Source organism: Lampris incognitus, chromosome 4, assembly GCF_029633865.1.
Source record: "Lampris incognitus isolate fLamInc1 chromosome 4, fLamInc1.hap2, whole genome shotgun sequence".
Classification (NCBI taxonomy): domain Eukaryota; kingdom Metazoa; phylum Chordata; class Actinopteri; order Lampriformes; family Lampridae; genus Lampris; species Lampris incognitus.
Window position 1 is genome coordinate 11,541,428 of NC_079214.1, and position 22,902 is coordinate 11,564,329.

A 22,902-nucleotide genomic window follows, 5' to 3' on the forward strand; every position below is an offset into this window, starting at 1 on the left:
AGTTATGCCAGTGGCGCTTACGCCAGAAACAGGAAAATAGTCTTTGACGACCGAGACTTAAAGGCCCAAACAAAACTCCTGGTCTACAGAGCTGTTGTTCTCCCTACTCTGTTGTGTGGAGCAGAGTCATGGACCACCTACAGCAGGCACCTGAGAGCCCTGGAACAATATCACCAAAGATCCTTAAGAAAGAATCAGAGGATCAGCTGGAAGGACAGACGCACCAAAATCAGCATTCTGAAAGTAGCCAAGATGACTAGCATCATCACCACAATAATGCAGCACCACCTCCGATGGACAGACCATGTCAGCTGCATGTCCAACACACGTCTCCCCAAACAGATCCTGTACTCCCAGCTGAAGGAAGGTCAGTGAGCTCCCGGCGGGCAAAATAAAAATTTCAAGGACAATATCAAGACCAATCTGAAGAAATTCAACATCACATTGAGCAACTAGTAACACATTGCACTGGATAGGCACTCCTGGAAGAAATCCGTGCAGGAAGGAGCTGCATGTCATGAAATGGAACTTCAGTGTGCTGCAGAGATAAAGTGACAGCACCGCAAGGAGAGAGAGAGAAAGACTCAGCCGCCACCCACCACCACCACTCCCCCCCCCCCACACTGCACCAAAGTACGTGGATCGTGGGATCGGCCTCTACAGCATCTGAAGACCCACAAGTAGAAAACCCAATGGAGAGGACAGTCATACTTGCTTCGAGTGACCCTCAATGATGATGATGATGATGATGAAGATGGTGTGTGTGTGTGTGTGTGTGTGTGTGTGTGTTTAACTGAGCGAGGGTGTATTTGCGCACTCATACGTGTATGTTCATGCGCGTGCATACCTCATGTTGGGAGAAGACTGGCGGATTGTTGTTCTCATCCTGCACCGTCACAACCACGGTACAGGAACTGTTGAGACCTGCCGGTGACATCATCACAGCTGCTGTTAGTGAGTCAGGGCTGGCGCAGAGCGAAAAGTCTATACCTCTGACTGAATATCTGTCACAACTGGACCCCTGAGTCACCGAGACAGCATCATACATAAAACCCAGATGCTAGCCAACCTGTTTATGAGCATACTAGATGGGAGACTGTATAGCTATAGAGGCTCAGCATGTGATTTTACCAAGAAATTAGCTTCTGAGTTTCATTATTTTGCACAAGATCGTTTTCATAAGCACTCAATAATGTCTCGTGGATGAATCAACTGCTTGTCTATTTCTTTTTTTTTTAATAAGTTTATTTCTGATTTTTCCCTTTTTTCTCCCAATTTAGTGGCCAATCGATCCCTATTTGAGTTGAACCACCCACCCTCGTACTGCATGCGTTCGCCAACTGCATCTCTCCGGCCGGCAGTCTGGAAGGAGACTCCTCGCCCCTTTCGTCACAAGGCGACTCCAGGCCGAACCACTGCTTTTTCCGACACACACACAGAGACGCGTTCATGCGACGAACACAAGCCGACTCCGCCCCCCTCCCCAAGACAGCGTTGCCAATTATTGCTGCTTCGTTGAGTCCGGCCATAGTCGGATCTGACGAGACCGGGACGCGAACCCCTGGTCCCCAGTGGGCAACTGTTGTCTATTTCTAATGAGCCAGTGACCGTTAAATGTTTATTATGCATTCGTAAAGAATGGGGTCATACGTCTGCACTGGTACAATCACCTTTTGCATCCTCGGCGGTGATGGTGAGGGTGTACTGTGGCGCGGTGCCCTCCATACTGTCGGCTTGGACGGAGATGACCCCGGAGTCACGATCCACCCTGAAGAGGGCGCGAGGGCTTTCTGGGATCTGGCCCACCAGGCGGTAAAAGATCCGCACGTTGTCCGTCTTGGGGTCGTCGTTATCCGCCGCCTGCAGAGTGAGGATCTCTGTCCCTGTGGAAATGCGAGATATGAGAAACGTTATCAACCCCTGAGAGAAAGACTGTGAAGTGTGCAGCAACAAGGAAACACAAAATAATGACAGAGGAAAACCACTGACAGTTATTTTACTATCTATTCATGACATAAATCAAGAGCAATAATATCCGTCTAGGATGACGTATGGATGTCTAAAAGTACTAAACAGATGTAACCGGTTATTTTCTTGCCCGGTGCGGGATTCGATACGGAATGTACTGCACCACAAGGCGACTTCACTAACCGCTCGGCTAAAGGGTCAGACCCGTTAGCTAGGGGGCTAACGTGTCTTATTAGTAGTTTACAGTCGTCACCCTCCCCGGAAGCGCGCCCTCGCACTTGTTCTTCCCGCGCTCCGAAGAGACTTCTGAGGATCTGCACACATCCGGATCCCACCGCTGCCACCAATGTAACCGGTTATTTTCTTGCCCGGTGCGGGATTCGAACGGGGTGTCCTGCATCACAAGTCGACATCACTAACCGCTTGGCTAAAGGGTCAGGCCCGTTAGCTAGGGGCTAACGTGTCTTATTAGTAGTTTACACAGACAAGGTTAAAAATTCAAATTGAGAGATGTAGACAAGGAAATAGTAGCGGTAATATGATCACTACTACTACTACTACTACTACTACTACTACCACTACTAGTACTACCGGGTAAAATGAGGTATAGTGCAGTTAATATGACTTGCCTGCAATATAAAAGCCGAAGGGCAGGAATTTAAAGTGATGTGGAACATCTGCCCGTATCAAACACTGGACACGGAACCGGCAGCGTGGGGATGAAGGTAACGAGAGCGTGACACTTTTTTTCCATTTAATTCTCGTTCTTGGTTTCCGTTTTGGTCAGCAGATGTATTTCTGAGAATCGGCTCACTTTAAAGTATAAACAGAAACCTTTTATTCCGGGATGTGATATTTTACGAAGGACTGTGTGAGTTTTATGAGCACGTGCAGACAGGAGCGCGTGCGCTTCCCCCGTGTACCCTGGCCGAAATCCCAATGTGCTTTCAGCTACATCTGAAAACAGATGCGCAACTCTCAGCCCGTTCATCACTCCCCGGTCGGTCTCTCGCAGCCTGCTTAGGCCAGCGCTGCGGTGACGTCGCCTCTGACACATCCCTGTTATGGGGGGGGGGGGTGGATGAATGGCACCGATGATTTACTGTTTTAGTTACATGTCCGTGTTTTACATGATGCGTGTTAGACATGAAAAAAAACTGCTTTAATGAACAGTATTGTAACGTGCATGGATAAGAACACACGCTGGCTGGCGGGTCTGACCCTTTGGTCCAGCGGTTAGCGACGCCTCCTGCGGTGTGGGCGATACGGGTTCGCTTCCCGGCCGCGGCACTTCCTGTGGTTGCGTTGTCCCCCCCCCCGAATTCGCTACAGTATGTTGTCCATTTACACTTCAGATAACAACGGTCTTCCGTTTTGCAGGGACTGTTTGTCGTAGCTGACAAAGTACCGCTCAAATGTTAAATGTATTTTCTGTGCTCCGGAATTGAACGCGTGACGTGCTGAGGTCCGTCGTTGTGAAATTAACACCCAGACTCGCTAAATGACGCGCAACAGCAGCGTATCCTCCTGAACGGTTCGTGTGATATCGTACGAAAAGTTAGGCATAATTTTTTTTGGAGCGACTCACAGCGCCTGCGCAATCCTCGGGGTGGCGGCGGAGCGCCTGCGCAATCCTCTGCGGGGGGGGGAGCTGTTGCGGGGGCGCCCCCCCCAACCCTAGGGATTAGGGTTAGGGTGAGGTGCCTGACGTGCGTCAAATACGCGTTTTTTGTGCATTACTTTTCGTACGTTTTACTACGACCAGGGAACGAGAACAGCCTGGCAACAGATGATCATATTGTAACAGTGTAACGACCACGGATGTGTAGACTGGCTAGCCCTGGGCTAGCGGGTCGGACCCTTTAGTTGACTGGTTAGCGCGGTCGCCCGCGGTGCGGGGAACCCAGGTTCGATTCCCGCCTGCCCCCTCTGGTGCCCTGCTAAGGAGACCTTCAGGACGGGTCTCTCAAGTCCTGCCATAACAAAACCAACGGTCTAATAATGCTGCTCCTGCTAGTGCCTGTTGGGACACGTGACTCATCCAGGACTCGTTCAGGACGGGTTCGCAGACCACAGCGGCTCTTGCTGTGATCAACGCCTGCCCCCTGAATTCCCACTACAATATCATGAGGTTATAGCAAACTAGATGGATAGATGGATAGATAGATAGATAGATGGATAGATCACCCCTAGCAGCCAGCTCTTTGACGACAGCATGGTACTGTGCTTGTGGGAAGGTGGGTCTGTTGTCGTTGGCGTCCCCCACCATCACCCTCAACTCCACCGGCTTGGCGATCTCTCTGCCGTCTGGACGCTCCACCACAATGCTGATCTGAAACTGACAACACAGACAGCAGGACGGTAAAGGGACTTTCCATCAACCCGGGACTCATTTAGGGCTTTCGGGTTTTGCAGGATCCTTGCGGCTTTATTCAGCCTAGACTACAGTCCACAGAGAGCGACGCAGTCGCACGGCGGCTTGACTGAGTTATTGGGAATAAGTCAACGCCTGAACGGGCGCCGTTTCACCTCTTCATAATGCCATGCCATTAGCAGATGAGGCCCGTGAGAGAGCAGCTCGTGCAGGCACGAGCGGGGCTACCCCTCACTCAGCGTGCCGGCGTATTGATTAATTGACTCGTCCTCGGATTACAGGAGTGATGCATGCGGCATCTGGCTGCTCTTTAGCGCGCGAACAGATGATCAATCATTTCAGGAGCCACGCGACTCCGTTTCTTCATATGCAAGCACGAGGGGCCGCGTGTGGGCGGATGTGCCCCCGTTACCCCTTCTTTGCCTCGTATCCACCGCGATATAGACGTGTCTGTATAATTAAACCCGAGCCTAACACACACACACGACTGCTTAAAATGGATGTGTTTCTCTATATTCATACTGTACACTGCATGGGGTGTGTGTGTTTGTTGTTTCTGAGAGAGGGAGAGAGAGGGAGAGAGAGACACACACACACACACACACACATAGAGAGAGAGAGAGAGAGAGAGAGAGAGAGAGAGGGAGAGGGAGGGGTGTTTTTGTTTAATACTCTATTAACCTATTTCACTGTCACCTGCCTTGGCAACATTGTAATGAATGCAGTCATGCCAATAAAGCTTTATTGAATTGAACTGAAGTGATTTGAGAGACACACACACACACACGGAGACACACACACACACACACACACGGAGAGAGAGAGAGACACACACACACAAAGAGAGAGAGAGAGAGGGAGACGCATACATATTGACACAAAGAGACACACACAGATGCACAGAGAGACACACACACACACACACAAGCTGTAAGTTAGCAGCAGGCTATGCTGCTGCCTGCCATAAAGTGAGGGACAGTGAGTGTAAGTTAGCAGCAGTCTATGCTGCTGCCTGCCATAAAGTGAGGGCACAGTGAGTGTAAGTTAGCAGCAGTCTATGTTGCTGTCTGCCATAAAGTGAGGGCACAGTGAGTGTAAGTTAGCAGCAGTCTATGCTGCTGCCTGCCATAAAGTGAGGGACAGTGAGTGTAAGTTAGCAGCAGTCTATGCTGCTGCCTGCCATAAAGTGAGGCACAGTGAGTGTAAGTTAGCAGCAGTCTATGCTGCTGCCTGCCATAAAGTGAGGGACAGTGAGTGTAAGTTAGCAGCAGTCTATTCTGCTGCCTGCCATATAGTGAGGGCCAGTGAGTGTAAGTTAGCAGCAGTCTATGCTGCTGCCTGCCATAAAGTGAGGCACAGTGAGTGTAAGTTAGCAGCAGTCTATGCTGCTGCCTGCCATAAAGTGAGGGACAGTGAGCGTAAGTTAGCAGCAGTCTATTCTGCTGCCTGCCATAAAGTGAGGGACAGTGAGTGTAAGTTAGCAGCAGTCTATTCTGCTGCCTGCCATATAGTGAGGGCCAGTGAGTGTAAGTTAGCAGCAGTCTATGCTGCTGCCTGCCATAAAGTGAGGCACAGTGAGTGTAAGTTAGCAGCAGTCTATGCTGCTGCCTGCCATAAAGTGAGGGACAGTGAGCGTAAGTTAGCAGCAGTCTATTCTGCTGCCTGCCATATAGTGAGGGCCAGTGAGTGTAAGTTAGCAGCAGTCTATGCTGCTGCCTGCCATAAAGTGAGGGACAGTGAGTGTGAGTTAGCAGCAGTCTATGTTGCTGCCTGCCATAAAGTGAGGCACAGTGAGTGTAAGTTAGCAGCAGTCTATGCTGCTGCCTGCCATAAAGTGAGGGCACAGTGAGTGTAAGTTAGCAGCAGTCTATGCTGCTGCCTGCCATAAAGTGAGGGCCAGTGAGTGTAAGTTAGCAGCAGTTTATGCTGCTGCCTGCCATATAGTGAGGGCCAGTGAGTGACAGTCACCTGACACACGTTGTCGCCGTTATATTCGATGACGGCATATTCTTTTGTTTTGCACCGTTTCTTTGCTGCAGTGCGTTTGTTTTCAATGTTTTTTTCAATTAATGTTGAGCTTTTTTCAACGTTTAAACATTTGCTTTGGCGATATGTACACCGTTATGTCATGCCAATAAATATTTGAATTGGATTTTAGGGCGAGAGAGAGAGAGAGAGAGAGAGAGAGAGAGAGAGAGAGAGAGAGAGAGAGAGAGACATTGCTGCACCACTGTCTTATAAAAGGGGGGGACCAGCTGAGGGAACTAAAACATGTTTTCCACGTGCCTCTGAACCAAGATTCAGAAAGCGACGCCAAAGCGGACGAGGACGACATGCAACAGATATGCATTTCAGATTGGGTTCGAGATTGTTGTGTGTGTGTGTGTGTGTGTGTGTGTGTGTGTGTGTGTGTGTGTGTGTGTGTGTGTGTGTGTGTGTGATCTTCCCTTCGCACAAGCAAGCCAGGCACACGTTGCGGCCCGGCAGCATGGGTGAAATGTCTCCCGGGGCTGTATCGCAATGATCTGGAGCATTTGGCAGCTGCGTGACACCGCCGATGCCAAAACCGAAAAGTACTGGCTAACCTATGAGGGGGGAGGGGGAGGAGGGGGGGGGGGGAGCTTTTTCTGAGTAACATCAGTGAAGCAAAAGCCTACTGTCAACAGTTCCCCCGTACGCCTTGTTGTTGTTATATACAGTAGGTAGGCACTCTCACTGAGGTCACTTCAAACTTATCCCAGTCCACTGGAAGGAATGTTCCGGCCATCCATCCATCCATTATCCGAGCCGCTCATCCCGCTCTCCGGGTCGCCGGGGATGCTGGAGCCCATCCCAGCAGCCACTGACTGCTGTTTGTTACGTAATGTTACGTAACGCAGAAAGAATGTTATTAAATGTTGCGAAAGATTGTTCGGGTACCAAGGCGGGGATCCGGCAGATTCGGCGATGGCCGACTGTGACGTGGGTTCGATAAGGACGTGAACTGTTGTTGGGAATCTGGGGCCTCTGAATAGACTGGCTGCCTACGGACACACGAAGACGGAGATGTTCGGTCGTATATATCCAGCATGCCTTAGGGCCCACTGTGTGAAAATAATAAGAGATATAAATAGCATATATATATATATATATATATATATATATATATATGCTATTTATATATTGCAGAAAAGAGAGAAAAAAAACTAAATTGCTGAACTTTTACTACTATTATAATACCAGATGTATGCAAATAGCACCACCACAATTATGATATTCCATTTCTGAGTCTAAATGTGTTTCATGATTTGAGGCGTTAATGCTTAGAGTTCAGATCTTAATCCGGGAGTCCGGGTGGCGTGGCGGTCTACTCCGTTGCCTACCAGCACGGGGATCGCCGGTTCGAATCCCGGCGTTACTTCCGGCTTGGTCGGGCGTCCCTACAGACACAATTGGCCGTGTCTTCGGGTGGGAAGCCGGATGTGGGTATGTGTCCTGGTCGCTGCACTAGCGCCTCCTCTGGTCGGGCGGAGCGCCTGTTCAGGGGGAAGTGCGGGGGAATAGCGTGATCTTCCCACGTGCTACGTCCCCCTGGTGAAACTCCTCACTGTCAGGTGAAAGGAAGCAGCTGGCGCGACTCCACATGTATGGGAGGAGGCATGTGGTAGTCTGCAGCCCTCCCCGGATCGGCAGAGGGGGTGGAGCAGCGACCAGGACGGCTTGGAAGAGTGGAGTAACTGGCCGGATACAATTGGGGAGAAAAGGGGGGGGGGATCTTTTTGTGCTGGAGATGTTTATCTTTGCAGATATACAGACCTGGTCCTGTGTCTCTCTGTCCAGAGGAGCATTGAGATAGATGACTCCTTCTCTGCTGATGGTGAAGAGCATCTCAGGAAACTCCCCCTCTAGACTGTACTCCGCTTGACTTCCACTCCATTTCACCTAGACAAACACATACACGCATGAACACTTATGCAGGCATGCACATCTCCACTGCGCGCACACACACACCTCAGCACCATGCAACACACACACACACACACACACACACACACACACACACACACACACACACACACACACACACATACATGCTGCCCACATGGTGCATGCAAGACCAAGTGCGCGGGAGGATCTTTGAAGTAGGGGGGCTGCCAACTAAAACGAAAAGTATTGTGGCGAGCCGGCATGGGAGAACGAGTCGAGAGGCAGGGATCTCTTTTTAATCACAACTTCCGCGCCCCCATACACCGCACGACCCCGGGAGTGATCTTTTATTCTTACAGACCAGAACAGACCAGAACTGACAACAACGTAACGAGCCCCCCCCCCCATGTCCCAAGTGGCGACAGTCACGGTCTTACAGTCAGTCAGTAAACGGTGTCCTATTCAGTGGCGGTTCTAGACCATTTCAAATGGGGGGGGGGCAGGCTGGGGCCACATGCGATTTTAGGGGTACAACTGTTACATACCACCACCCCCCCATAGGTTTGGTTCTCCAAAAGACAGACACACAACAATAAACACATGAGTACTCATTCAGTGTTAATGTACATTTTATTTATCACTGCCCATAAGTTACAGTTCCCCCTCTCTGGGAATAGATGTGGGATGAAAATGTAACAAAAAACCAAAAAAATTATGATTCATTGATTCGCAGTTAAGTAGAATTACGAAAATATTCGCCACAGTTAGGCGGGGGGGGGGTGCAGAGGGGGGTCCGGGCTTAATATTACTGCAACCGGTTATTTTCTTGCCCGGTGCGGGATTCGATACGGGGTGTACTGCACCACAAGGCGACATCGCTAACCGCTCGGCTAAAGGGTCAGACCCGTTAGCTAGGGGCTAACGTGTCTTACTAGTAGTTTACAGTCGTCACCCTCCCCGGAAGCGCGCCCTCGTGCTTTGTTATTCCCGCGCTCCGAAGAGACTTCTGAGGATCTGCACACTTCCGGATCCCACCGCTGCCACCAATGTAACCGGTTATTTTCTTGCGCGGTGCGGGATTCGATACAAGGTGTACTGCACCACAAGGCGACATCGCTAACCGCTCGGCTAAAGGGTCAGACCCGTTAGCTAGGGACTAACGTGTTTTATTAGTAGTTTACATTACGGGGGGGCACTGGTCCCCCCCTTAGAACCGCCGCTGCTCCTACTTAGTCTGAGTCGCACCCCCGGAACAGCAACACCAGAATAACCGCAGCATGAACGCCACTTCATTAACACACAACTTTAAAGCGAACATCAACAGTCCCATCAGCCACCGCGCTCCGCCAGCGCAGAACCGCGACACTCAGAGCGACCGCCCCCCCTCCCCGTCGCGACAGTATGACGTCATTGCTTTGTCTTTAAGGCGCGTGTGTAGCAGCCGTAGCCTACTGTGTAAAATAATGTTTTATTTTGTATTTATTGCATTTGTACGTTAGGAAAAGTTAGGCACACTGTTGGGTCTAAGATTTACACAGCCACCTGCTACCACCGGGGGGGGGGGGGGGCTGGACCCGCCATTAGCCTTCCCGCGCCATTAGCCTTCCACGCGGCAGGTGATCGACCTCTAGGTCGTCTGCCCGTCCCATAAACAACGCCACGTTACAGGACGAGGCCAGAGGCCCACTCAGCGGAGACGGCGCGGTGCGGAAGTACAAAGCGTAGCCGCGGCGTGTTTACGCGATCGGAATCTGGCCGAAACGCGCTGACAATGATGTGGAACAGAGAGCGCCGCCGAAACCAAGTATGCCGGGCCGAGGGGGGGGGGATTTTCCACTCCGCCTCGCAGCCCCCCCCCCCTCCCCCTTGACGGAGAGCGCCGCGGCGGGAGGTAACGGCGAAAGGCCCCCCCCCCCCCGGGGCAGCCGTCGAACAGGACCCAACAAGGAGAGGACCCCGGCCCGGAGCGCAGCTGATGCGCGCCCGGGGGGCATGTGCGTCTCCTCAACTCGCTGTCACACAACTCCCCCCCCCCCCCCCTGTGTTTTGGAGACGGCCGCCCGAACGCCGCGCTTTGTGTATACACCAGCGCACTTCACACGGCCGGCCGCCTCTCGGTGTTATGGCGTGTTTCTGGACCGCGGAGCTGCAGAGGGGGGACGGGGGGTTTGAGGGCCTTGATTTGATGATCGATGGCCGCTCTAAAAATAGCGCCGCACGATGCGCGCCCTGATGACGTCACGTGTTTTGCCTCCGGCACGGGCTTTATCCGGCGTCTTGCAGAGGGCGTCCTGTCTCCCTCGTTAGCTTGTGGTTGAGCAGAGTGCTTTAGGTGGATACATGGTTGTGTGTGTGTGTGTGTGTGTGTGTGTGTGTGTGAGACTCCCAAAGGCTTGAGAAGTAACAGATGACATGCAGTGACTCCACAACCAATGACACAATGTACCGAAATCAAGACTTTAACCTGAATACAATATCCAGCCATCCATTATCCGAACCGCTTCTCCTGCTCTCAGGGTCGCGGGGGCTGCTGGGATAGGAGCAGCCCCTGGGCGGGGGGCGGGGCACCCTGGACAGGCCGCCGGGCCATCACACAGGGCACTGAAGGCACTGGGAAAACAAGTGCATTGTTGTACAGGGCAAAAGCACGTTGGATTTTCAGAAGATTTGCGGTTTGCAGCTGACGATAACGCAACGTTGCAGCCTGCGGGGGCGTCCGGGTGGCGTACGGGCATCGCCGGTTCGAGTCCCCGTGTTACCTCCGGCTTGGTTGGCTGTCCCTACAGACATGGCTGTGTCTGCAGGCGGGAAGCCGGATGTGGGTGTGTGTCCTGGTCGCCGCACTAGCGCCTCCTCTGGTCTATTAGGGCACCCGTTTGGGGGGATCAGCGTGGTCCTCCCACACGCTACGTCCCCCTGGCGAAACTCCTCACTGTCAGGTGAGAAGAAGCGGCTGGCGACTCCACATGTATGGGAGGAGGCATGTGGTAGGCTGCAGCCCTCCCCGGATCGGCAGAGGGGGTGGAGCAGCGACCGGGACGGCTCGGAGGAAGAGTGGGGTCGTTGGCCGGGTACGATTGGGGGGGGGGGGGAGCATTACAGTCTGTGAAAAGGCCTTCACTTAATTTCATACTTGATGTATTTTTTGGGTAAGGCTCTGCAAGACCAATGCATTATTTTGAAGTGGGGGGGTGTGGGTGTGTGTGTGTGTGTGGGGGGGGGCTCTGTAGAATGAAAAAAAAAAGTTCTAAAAATAGTCATTCCAGTTTTGAATGTGACGTGCTTATACGAAGGTCGTTTGAGCTGCAACAGAAGGTTGCTGAGGAAGCTCTGCTGCAAAGAAACCAAGCCACACGATAAACGCCACAACACGTATGTGGTGATCCGTGGTGGAGCTGGACGGGGTCTCGCAGTGGCATGTTGTGCGCCGATTCCTGGACGCGGGCACGCTCATCCTGCCGCCGGCCACTTCCGTCACAGCAACACGCCCCCCCCCCCCCCACACACACACACACACACCAGTGGTTTGAACAAACTGCATTATTGTCCAAGCGTACACAGCACTATTTTAAGCAGGGGATCACAAATCTGTGATGAATAAGAGTTTGCCGCTACACCCCCCCACACACACACACACACAACTGTGCCATGACAAACATTACGGTAGTGAGTGAACAGCACAACAGGGGTGAGTGGAGGAGGCGCTGGGCTGCAGGGATCCCTCCTGCAGCTTTGCACCACCTGCATTTCAGGTCTTTGCGTGGTTTTTGTACCGACAAGAACAGAGAAAAGAGCTCCCTCACAGTTTGTTATTTTTGGATGTTTCCCGCCAAACAATATCCAATTGTGGGGGGTGTCCGGGTAGCGTAGCGGTCTCTTCCGTTGCCTACCAACACGGGGCTCGCCGGTTCGAATCCCCGTGTTAACCTCCGGCCTGGTCGGGCGTCCCTACAGAAACAATTGGCCGTGTCTGCGGTCGGGAAGGCGGATGTGGGTGTGTGTCCTGGTCGCTGCACTAGCGCCTCCTCTGGCCGGTCAGGGGTGCCCGTTTGAGGTGGTGGAGGGGGAGCTGGGGGGTGGGGGAATAGCGTGATCCTCCAACACGCTGCATCCCCCTGGTGAAACTCCTCACTGTCAGGTGAAAAGAAGCAGCTGGCGACTCCACGTGTGTGGGAGGAGGCATGTGGTAGTCTGCAGCCCTCCCCGGATCGGCAGAGGGGGCGGAGCAGCGACCGGGACGGCTCGGAAGAGTGGGGTAATTGGACGGGTACGTCCATCCATCCATTATCCGAACCGCTTATCCTGCTCTCAGGGTCGCGGGGATGCTGGAGCCTATCCCAGGAATCAGTGGGCGGCAGGTGGGGAGACACCCTGGACGGGCCGCCAGACCATCACACAGGGCCAACACACACACACACACACACACACACACACACACACACACACACACACACACACACACACACACACACACACACACACATTCATACCTAGGGACAATTTATTATGGCCAATTCACCTAACTTACATGTCTTTGGACTGTGGGAGGAAACCCACGCAGACACGGGGAGAACATGCAAACTCCACACAGAGGACGACCCACGATGACCCCCAAGGTTGGACGACCCCGGGGCTCGAACCCAGCACCTTCTTGCTGTGAGGCGACCGCGCTAACCACTGCGCGGAATACACTATATGCACAGAATACACTAATATATATACATATATACTATATATATATATGTATATATGTATATATTTATGTGTGTATAGACCACAGCACAGCAAATCAACACATACTGAGTTGTGAAACTGTACAGAGAGCATAACGCCTGATTCCTAATTAACTCAATCAACGTGGCAAATGGAAGGAGGGAATCTGCAGCTTTGTGACTTGCAGGAGAATTTAATATTTTCTAGATTTGTGGCAGTTCAGGAAAGCCTGTCTGCACTCTGCACGAGGAGAGCACTCACTCAGCACCTCGCTCGTCCCTTTGTTTTTGGCCCTGCTCGGTTCCTCATCTCTCTCCACATTATGGAGAGGATTATGCAAATTTGCGAGCGGGGAGGGAAAAAGAGAGAGCGGTTTAGAGCACTTCACAAACCCCGCCGCGCCGACATCAAACGATCAAACCAGACGAATGAAAGCGCTTGTTGAGCTGCATCGCCCGAGCTCCCGTCGGCCTCCATCCGCCATCTGGGCCGGGAGGGACGGGGGCGAGCAGGCCGCTTACTTCGGGGAAGCCTCGGCTCGCCCACGCCGGATGAGTGTACCGCTGTGTGTAGGTGGTGGGGCTCACCGGCTTCGCCGCGCCCTCAGAAAAGCCCGTCCGTCACGCGGACGCCGCCCCCCCCTGCTGCCTCAGATGAATAAAACACTCGTCTCTGTGCCCACTCAGAGGCGGATGGATGGATGGTATGAAGTGTTTTTTGCTCGAGGACGGTCTCCACCCACGGCACGGCGATCCCCTCACAGCACACAGCGGTGCACCTTATTACCCCTGCTTTCATGCTGGCATCATTCTAGTGCACAGAACTTATGAAGGAGGGCTTTGGGTAGTAGCTGAAGCAGAAATACTCTACATAATTGGATTTGGGGGGGGTGGGGGGTTCCCCCTTTTTTGCCCCAATTGTACCCGTCCAGCGGCACGGTGGCACAGTGGTTAGCGCGGTCGCCTCACAGCAAGAAGGTCCTGGGTTCGAGCCCCGGGGTCGTCCAACCTTGGAGGTCGTCCCGGGTCGTCCTCGGTGTGGAGTTTGCATGTTCTCCCCGTGTCTACGTGGGTTTCCTCCCACAGTCCAAAGACATGTAGGTCAGGTGACTCGGCCGCACTGAATTGTCCCTAGGTATGAATGTGTGTGTGGGTGGAGGGGCCCTGTGTGATGGTCTGGAGGCCCGTCCAGGGTGTCTCCCCGCCTGCCACCCAATGAGTGCTGGGATAGGCCCCAGCATCCCCGCGACCCTGGGAGCAGGAGAAGCGGTTCGGATAAAGGATGGATGGTATTCTGTGCATGTGACACCTGTTGCATGTGCGTCTCTCCTGCAGGAGGGAATCCTCCTCTCTTGCTCTCCCTGAGGTTCTCCCATTTGGGGTTTCTCCTGATTGATTTTGGAGTTTATCTCAACTGAGTCGAGGGTCTTAAGGATAGGGGGCGTTGTATATTGAGCCGATTGTCAAGCCCTTTGGGGCTAATTTGTGATTTTGGGGTGTAGTAATCGGACTCGACTCGTTCGATCACAAGATTCCACCGGTTTCTGAATCTATCACAGCAAAAAAAAAGAAGGAAAAGAAAAGAAAGAAAAATGAAATCAGCCCACACCTCCGAACCCCCGCGTTGTCGGTCGGTGGATGGTGTCGTCGGTTAGCACGGAGCGGAGGAGCGGGCGAGTGCGAGTGTGGAGGAGGTGGGAGAAAACAGGAGGAGGGGGGAGCAGCTGTGAAATTCGCAGACACGCTCGCCTTACATCACAAATCACACCACTCGGCGACTTCTCAACAACCCACGTGTCCTGCTTCAGCGGTCTCCATCCACAAGACCAGCTCGCCATGGTCTCCTGTCCTGCTCCCGGTCTCACCGCTCCTTCCCAGATGCTGCTGGTACGAGCTTCATCGCTCGGGTCAAGAGAGTGTATGACAAGACACAAGGAACTGGATTTGAGATCGTCTTACTTATTTCCCGCCTTTTTCTCCCCAACTGTACCCAGCCCATTACCCCGCTCTTCCGAGCCGCCCCGGTCGTTGCTCCGCCCCCTCTGCCGATCCGGGGAGGGCTGCAGACTACCACGTGCCTCCTCCCATACATGTGGCATCGCCAGGCCGCTTCGTTTCACCTGACACGAGGAGTTTCGCCAGGGGGACGTAGCGCATAGGAAGATCACACTATTCCCCCCCTCCGAACAAGTTCCCTGCCCAACCAGAGGAGGCGCTAGTGCGGCGACCAGGACACACACCCACACCCGGCTTCCCACCCGCAGAGACGGCCAATTGTATCTGTAGGGGCACCTGACCAAGCCGGGGGTAACACGGGGATTCGAACCCCTGATCCCGGGGTTGGTAGGCAACGGAATAGACCGCTACGCTACCCGGAGGCCCTGGCGTAAGAACATTTTAACAACAACAACTACGGAGACTTAAAACAAGGAAATACACCTCGATAAGCTAATCTTCATTTTTCAGCCGGGCTTTCGTTTATTTTAAGTGCCACAGAAACTCAGGACCTACAAAACTGCCGCTGTTAAGGACCAATAGCATGCCTGCCCCTCACGGTACAAAACCTCTCGCAGGTTTGATATCCACGCGTGGATGCGACGGACGTTATAGCAGTCCAAAGGTCTGGCTAGTCGTGTCCCAAGTGTCTGACCGGGTCAGATGGAAACTGGAGGGATCTGCACATCAGATGTGGGGGCCCCATGCGGCTCTGAGGGGTTTTCAAGGTCAGGGGCCCACGAGACCGGCTCTTTCACGGCGGGGGGAACGAAGCAGCCGTCAGAACGAGAGCCGAAGCTGCTGGGTTTGCGTAACGTCCCTGAGATGAGTGGTGGGTGGGAGGCTGAGCGGCGAGGAGGGCTAGCTAGCGTGAGTCACTCGGGGAGGGTTGGGGTGAAGGCAAGCATGGCATTTGAACGGCATCAATAATTCAGCCGTCGGTCACTTAGGAGGACCGAAGAGGCACTAAAAACAGCAACCGGCAATACGATGCTGCTTCGCCCTATCCTGGCTATCGACAAAGTCTTCGGCGTGCGGTCAGATGATATCCCGGTGGGAAAAGGTCAACCTTCCCTAATTTGCCAAGTTAAGGGGTCGTATAATTCATCCGCAGCGAAGGAAAACCAGACACGGACTCGTCGTGCAAACTGACTCATTTTGGCTGATGTGCATTGGTTTAGTGGCCTACCTGTGAGATGGGGATGGGGTAAGGGCCGGGCAGGTTCTCCTGTAGGCGGACGGGGTCGGGTGACGCCCACGTGTTCCCCGTCACCTCCACGGTGACGATCCCGGTGGAGAAAAAAGCGTTGGCCCTCCCGGCCATGTCCTTCACCATCACAGACAGCTTATACCGGCCGCACATTTCCGGGTCCAGAGTAGACGCTCCTAGTGGGCCACAAGATGGAAGACCAGAAATTAAGAAATAAAATAAAGTAGATAACTTCTCTCTCTCTCTCTCCCTCTCTCTCTCCCTGTCTCTCTCTCTGTCTCTCTCTCTGTCTCTCTCCCTCTCTCTCCATCTCTCTCTCTATCTGCCCCCTCGCCTTCTGCTCTCCCCCCTCTGCCCCCCCTCCTTCTGCTCTCTCTCTCCCCCCCCTCTGTCTCTCTGTCTCCATCCATCTATCCCCCTCCTTTGCCCTCCCCCCTCTCTCGTGCTACGCTGAGTTGAGTAAAAGAAGCCATATAAGACAGACAGACTGTGTAAAAGACACCAAGGAAGGTAAAGTTGGCCTCTGCATAGTGTTTATAGCAACACCATGGCAACACCGAGGACATTTAACGGTCTCTCTTTATAGATTAGCAGAGAATTTACTCCCACCTTCTACTCGCACCGAGATAGTGATGATTTAGGAGCCGTTACTATAAATACCCTCTGCTATGGCCGAGGCAGTGTGTAATTGATTGATGGATTTTTCTTAAACTGCAGTCATTAACATATATATATACACAAACACACACATATATACACTACCGTTCAAAAGTTTGGGATCACCCAAACAATTTCGTGTTTTCCATGAAAAGTCACACTTATTCACCACCATATGTTGTGAAATGAATAGAAAATAGAGTCAAGACATTGACAAGGTTAGAAATAATGATTTGTATTTGAAATAAGATTTTTTTTACATCAAACTTTGCTTTCGTCAAAGAATCCTCCATTTGCAGCAATTACAGCATTGCAGACCTTTGGCATTCTAGCTGTTAATTTGTTGAGGTAATCTGGAGAAATTGCACCCCACGCTTCCAGAAGCAGCTCCCACAAGTTGGATTGGTTGGATGGGCACTTCTTTGAGCAGATTGAGTTTCTGGAGCATCACATTTGTGGGGTCAATTAAACGCTCAAAATGGCCAGAAAAAGAGAACTTTCATCTGAAACTCGACAGTCTATTCTTGTTCTTAGAAATGAAGGCTATTCCATGCGAGAAATTGCTAAGAAATTGAAGATTTCCTACACCGGTGTGTACTACTCCCTTCAGAGGACAGCACAAACAGGCTCTAACAGGTACTATTTAATGAAGATGCCAGTTGGGGACCTGTGAGGCGTCTGTTTCTCAAACTAGAGACTCTAATGTACTTATCTTCTTGCTCAGTTGTGCAACGCGGCCTCCCACTTCTTTTTCTACTCTGGTTAGAGCCTGTTTGTGCTGTCCTCTGAAGGGAGTAGTACACACCGGTGTAGGAAATCTTCAATTTCTTAGCAATTTCTCGCATGGAATAGCCTTCATTTCTAAGAACAAGAATAGACTGTCGAGTTTCAGATGAAAGTTCTCTTTTTCTGGCCATTTTGAGCGTTTAATTGACCCCACAAATGTGATGCTCCAGAAACTCAATCTGCTCAAAGAAGTGCCCATCCAACCAATCCAACTTGTGGGAGCTGCTTCTGGAAGCGTGGGGTGCAATTTCTCCAGATTACCTCAACAAATTAACAGCTAGAATGCCAAAGGTCTGCAATGCTGTAATTGCTGCAAATGGAGGATTCTTTGACGAAAGCAAAGTTTGATGTAAAAAAAATCTTATTTCAAATACAAATCATTATTTCTAACCTTGTCAATGTCTTGACTCTATTTTCTATTCATTTCACAACATATGGTGGTGAATAAGTATGACTTTTCATGGAAAACACAAAATTGTTTGGGTGATCCCAAACTTTTGAACGGTAGTGTATATAAACACACACACACACACATATATATATATATATATATATATATATATATATATATAGCGTCAATGGTGTTGTGAGTGCTCAACTAATGAGGAGTGGAATATCAACACATACAGGAAAAAAGATTGTATTAAAATGTATTAAAATGCAATATATTAAAATCTTTTTTCCTGTATCTGTGTTGATATAGATGTATATATATATATATATATATATATATATATATAGAGAGAGAGAGAGAGAGAGAGAGAGAGAGGGAGGGCTAGCTGTGTAGGAGGTGTGGGGTTGTTTTTTTTTAGGTGGTTTTTGTCAACCTGAGGTTTGGACAAGCCCCGCCTACAAGCCCCTGTGATTGGTCAGAGGTTTAGGCATGTCCCCTGAAGAGGTTAAGGTAAGGGGAAAGGATGAGTGACAGCTGTAGAATAGAAAATATAACCGCCCAATCCAAGACGTTGTAAGAGCAGCTTGTCGGGACGTGGGACTGGAAAAAATAAAATGAAATAAAATAAACATGCGTGGGATGCAGAACGATAACAGCAGGAGAAACCGTTGGGAAACCGGTAGGAAAATCAAAGAGGTCACTTTTTAATTTTCACAGCTACAGTAAAGTGGTTTGGACGGAGGCAGTAATATGTGTTGGATGGGAACAGCGAGCGTGAAAGTCATCTAGCGCTTGCCAAGCTGCAACAAAGGGCAGCACTCAAGCTCCAAAAATAGCACCGGTATACAGGACTTGGCTGGATCTCTGATAAACGTGCATGTGTGTGTGTGTGTGTGTGTGTGTGTGTGAACATGGCTGTTTTCATGTGCACAAACATGTGCAAGTGTGATACTAGCCGCTGTGTGCTTCTGTTTGTGTGTCTATGTGCACAATAAATAGACCTTTAACTGGATGATAAATTCAGTGAGAAGTGAGCCACATTTCAGTAATCCTCTCCAAGCACATTATTCTGTCAATACGCAATTTGTGACTTGTGTTTTATACAGCTGTGAATACATATGCAATTTTAGAAATGTCTTTGAAAAATTACCATAATTATCTCTCAGTCAAGCTTTTCTCCCGTAGTTCCATGTCCTTAACCAGAGCCACACAACGCCAAATAATGAATCAGTCAGATACTAAACCAACCATTGCATCAAATATAAAAAGGGGATTTGGGGGGATTTTGCAGTTCCTCCAAATATATACTGAAACCTTTTAGGGGTGAGGTTTGTAATAACTGGAGACTCATTTTCCTCAAGTGTTTGTTTGAAATGTAAGGACAAGACAATGGAATGTGAAACTGTAACTCCTTAGACTGAAAATTGTATTTCCTCTTCTTGCCATGAGTGCAGTTTTAGCAGCTGCGTGAGACTGCCTGTCCTCATTTCTGGAAGGAAGAGATGTTCTCAAAACAACATTCAGTTTGTTGAACGTGAGCCAACTATAACCCTGACCCTAGCTCTGACCCTAAACCAGACCCTAACCCAGGCCCTAGCCCTGACCCAGCCCCTAAACCAGGCCCTTCCCCAGACCTTAGCCCTGACCCTAACCCAGACCCTAACCCAGCCCCTAGCCCTGGCCCTAAACCAGACCCTAAACCACGCCCTAACCCAAACCCTAACCCTGATGGTAACCCAGCCCCTAGCCTTGACCCTAACCCAGGCACTAACCAAGCCCCTAACCCAGCTCCTACCCCTGCCCAGACCCTAGCCCTAACCCCAATCCTAACCCTGACTCAAGCCATGACCCTAACACTGACCCTAACCCTAAACCTAACAGAGAACCTAACCCAGACCCTAACCCTAACACTAGCCCTGACCCTAACCCAGACCCAAGCCCTGACCCTAACCCAGACCCTAACCATGACCCTCACTGTATTTCTCAACATTTGTCAGATTGGATAAATGACAGTACGTCAGCCCCAGGACATCATATCACATGTGGGTCTGAGAACATCTCTCATTTACTGAAATCAAGAGAACAGCTAAAATCAGTTGATTTCACACTGTAATGACTTACTAGCATTATTAGCGTTGCTGCCAAATACAAATACAAAGCGGAGATTGGTGATACCGTCTCAGACACAAAACATAAATAAAAATTATGATCATTTGACAAACATCAGCTTTGTTCTTATTTATCAAATTGGTTTTTTTTTATTCAATTAGCTTTAATTGCTAACCGAAATGATACATTTGTGTTAGCATTGTGCTTTTATGCATACATTTGTGTATAAACTCTCCTCAACCATCTTCAGGGACCCCCACTCTCTTGTTGTCCCCATGTGGTGGAGGGTCGGAGAGAATTCCCAAACAAAATTCAGTGAGGACTTAAATTACGAACGTCAGACCCTCGGCCTTAATCGGGCGGTCGATACTCACCGTCCTCGGTGAGGGACACCTCTCCCGTGATGGAGTCAATGGAGAACATGTGACTGGAGGGAATCCTGGGCGTCTGCTCCATCAGGCCGAAACGAAGGTCGGCGTGGGCCGTGTTGCGGTCATCCAAATCCAGCCCTTCCACCTGCATGAACGGGATCCCTGACGGACATACGTACGGTAAGCAGTTCGTCAAGCAAACCTGAAAACGTATCCACCTGTGTACGTATACAGCTAACATTAAAATCCTACACGCAGTTTATTTTCTTTCGTTTCATTCTGCTTGTCTTGAGGTGCACAAAAAAAGCTCGTTAGACCTTTTTCAAATTCCTTGGATGCATTAGCCAGCAAAATTGAGACGGTCCTATTCTGAATTTTGCCTCATTATGATCTTTGGTTGGGTAACAATACCGACAGATGCCCCTGTTTTGTCTTGCTTTGGTAGCTGTAGGGTCACTCGTTTTATGGAAGCGCAAAATCCCCTGTCCAGCCCTCTCGTTCCTCGTGGATCTGAGATGTCCTTCGCTTGGTTCCTATAGAGCAAATTAAATGGACTCGCTGATGGCTCCTTTCCCAAATTTGACAGAATATATATGGCAGTCCTCGTTATCGCCAGAAAGACGAAAGCTTTCTTACACCACATCAGTCCATTACCACTATGACCTGTGCAAGCTGACTGTAGCATCAGGACCGATGGTCCGGGAGACCTTTCCATTGTGCACACTTAGCTGCGAACACACACGCACACCTCTGAGACCCCCTCCACCGCCTGCCAAACCCTTTACGTGTACACAGCTTTTCACTGCTATGCATGACCACACGCATCGACTGTGTGTCTAACCTTTGAACCCAGTAGGCTACCTACCCAACACCCCCCTCCATCTGCCTTCGTCTTCTTCTTGATTTGCCAACATTTCATTGTTTGTTTTGCTACAAACAATTATCATTATATCTTTATGCACCAGTTCTCATTTGTATGGCTCTTTATCATTCTTCATTGCTCTTTGCACATGTTATTATTTGTATTCCCACGTGGCACAAACACTGGAGAGGACAGGAGAAGAGCTAGCTAATCACGGTCCAAGCCACGAACAAGCAGCAGATGAATCAGCTAAAGCCAGCTAGCAGCCCATTTCACGCAAGGCTTCACTGGTTGCCTTGTGCGTGTCGGTGTCCAGGCAGAAGTGCGGGTAAAGTGAATCTAACACAACGACTTCAACATGTTATGGAGACGCTTCGGTTAGCACAGCGATGTGAGAAGGACTTGAAGAACTGAAATTTTGGAGTACGCCGGAGCAAGACGAAGATCACGTTCAAAAGACGGGGTAAAGATGGTACCATCAGGACCTTTACCAGATTGTCACAGATGGATGATTCATGGATGGACAAGATGGATGACGTGCTAATGTGTAAGGCCGATTGCTCATCGGCGATGCGAGCAAGAGACCGACAACAACTTGGTAGAGTCTGGTCACTCAACGGCCAAGATGGCGGCGCGGATTCACGTTTGCGGCGGCCTCACCCAGTACCATCCATGCAGGGTCTTTGTCCTGGTCTGCGTCTAGGTTTTGTCTTCATTTGATGGCTGGGAGAGCTGGCGCTGGATCGGCTGGGAGAGGCCTGGTCTGCTGCGTCCGGTGGGCCCAGGGACCACGGCCCTGCCTGGAGCTGTGCCTGAAGAGGAAACACCGAGGGCGGTCTGACAGGACGCGGAAGCGGGGCAGGCTAAGCTAACTGCTAGCCCATGCAGACCAGCGGTTCCGACAGTCATCCTGGCGTTCATTCTCTTGGACAGTGAAACTTTTTATTTGGATACGGTGGATATGTGTGTTTTTGTAGTTTGGATCGATGTGTTCTGACAAACAAATGTCGGCTTCCAGGATGCAGGTGAGGCTGGCAATTGGAAGCCGCTTCTCAGAGCGCCGAGTCCAATCTTTGACAGACTATTTAGTCGGTCTCCCAGAACCATGTCCCTGGGCTGTCGTCTCCTTTATCCAGTCTTATTTATATTAGAAATAAGGTCAGGGTTAGGGTCAGGGTTAGCCTAAGGTCAACATATCACGTGTCGACCCGAGAGCGTCTCTCACGTGCAGAACAGAAGAGGTGGAAAACTCCGCTTCAGAAAGTAGAAGTACTAACCATGTATTTGCGCCACCCATGCACTAAACCAGCTGATTCCAGTTAGCACAACACTTCAGCCAGGTAGGAGAACTAATTAGTGAAATCAACTGGCTCAGTCCATGGGTGGAGCAAATGCATGGTTAGTACTTCTACCTTCTGAAGCCGGGTTTTCCACCTCTGCAGAACAGAGACACACACGTCTCAGCTCAGCCATCTTGATATCTCGACATAACACATAACTCTCAATATAACGTGTTCGTGTTCTGATTTAACGGGCCTCCATGCCGTGACATCACAGC

The 22,902-nt window shown here is 50.7% G+C and overlaps 1 protein-coding gene across 1 annotated transcript in view; it reads right to left on the minus strand.

Annotated features, from left to right (window-relative positions):
• The window catches only part of cdh16 (cadherin 16, KSP-cadherin), a 60,968-nt gene that overhangs the window by 34,638 nt on the left and 3,428 nt on the right, over window positions 1-22,902 (minus strand). The window contains exons 6-11 of the mRNA XM_056279134.1: window positions 20,486-20,644; window positions 16,145-16,341; window positions 8,138-8,263; window positions 4,156-4,306; window positions 1,671-1,883; window positions 848-924 (exon numbers count right to left, since the gene is read on the minus strand). Of these exons, the coding sequence (XP_056135109.1) occupies window positions 848-924; window positions 1,671-1,883; window positions 4,156-4,306; window positions 8,138-8,263; window positions 16,145-16,341; window positions 20,486-20,644 (923 nt within the window). The remainder of the gene's footprint in view (window positions 1-847; window positions 925-1,670; window positions 1,884-4,155; window positions 4,307-8,137; window positions 8,264-16,144; window positions 16,342-20,485; window positions 20,645-22,902) is intronic.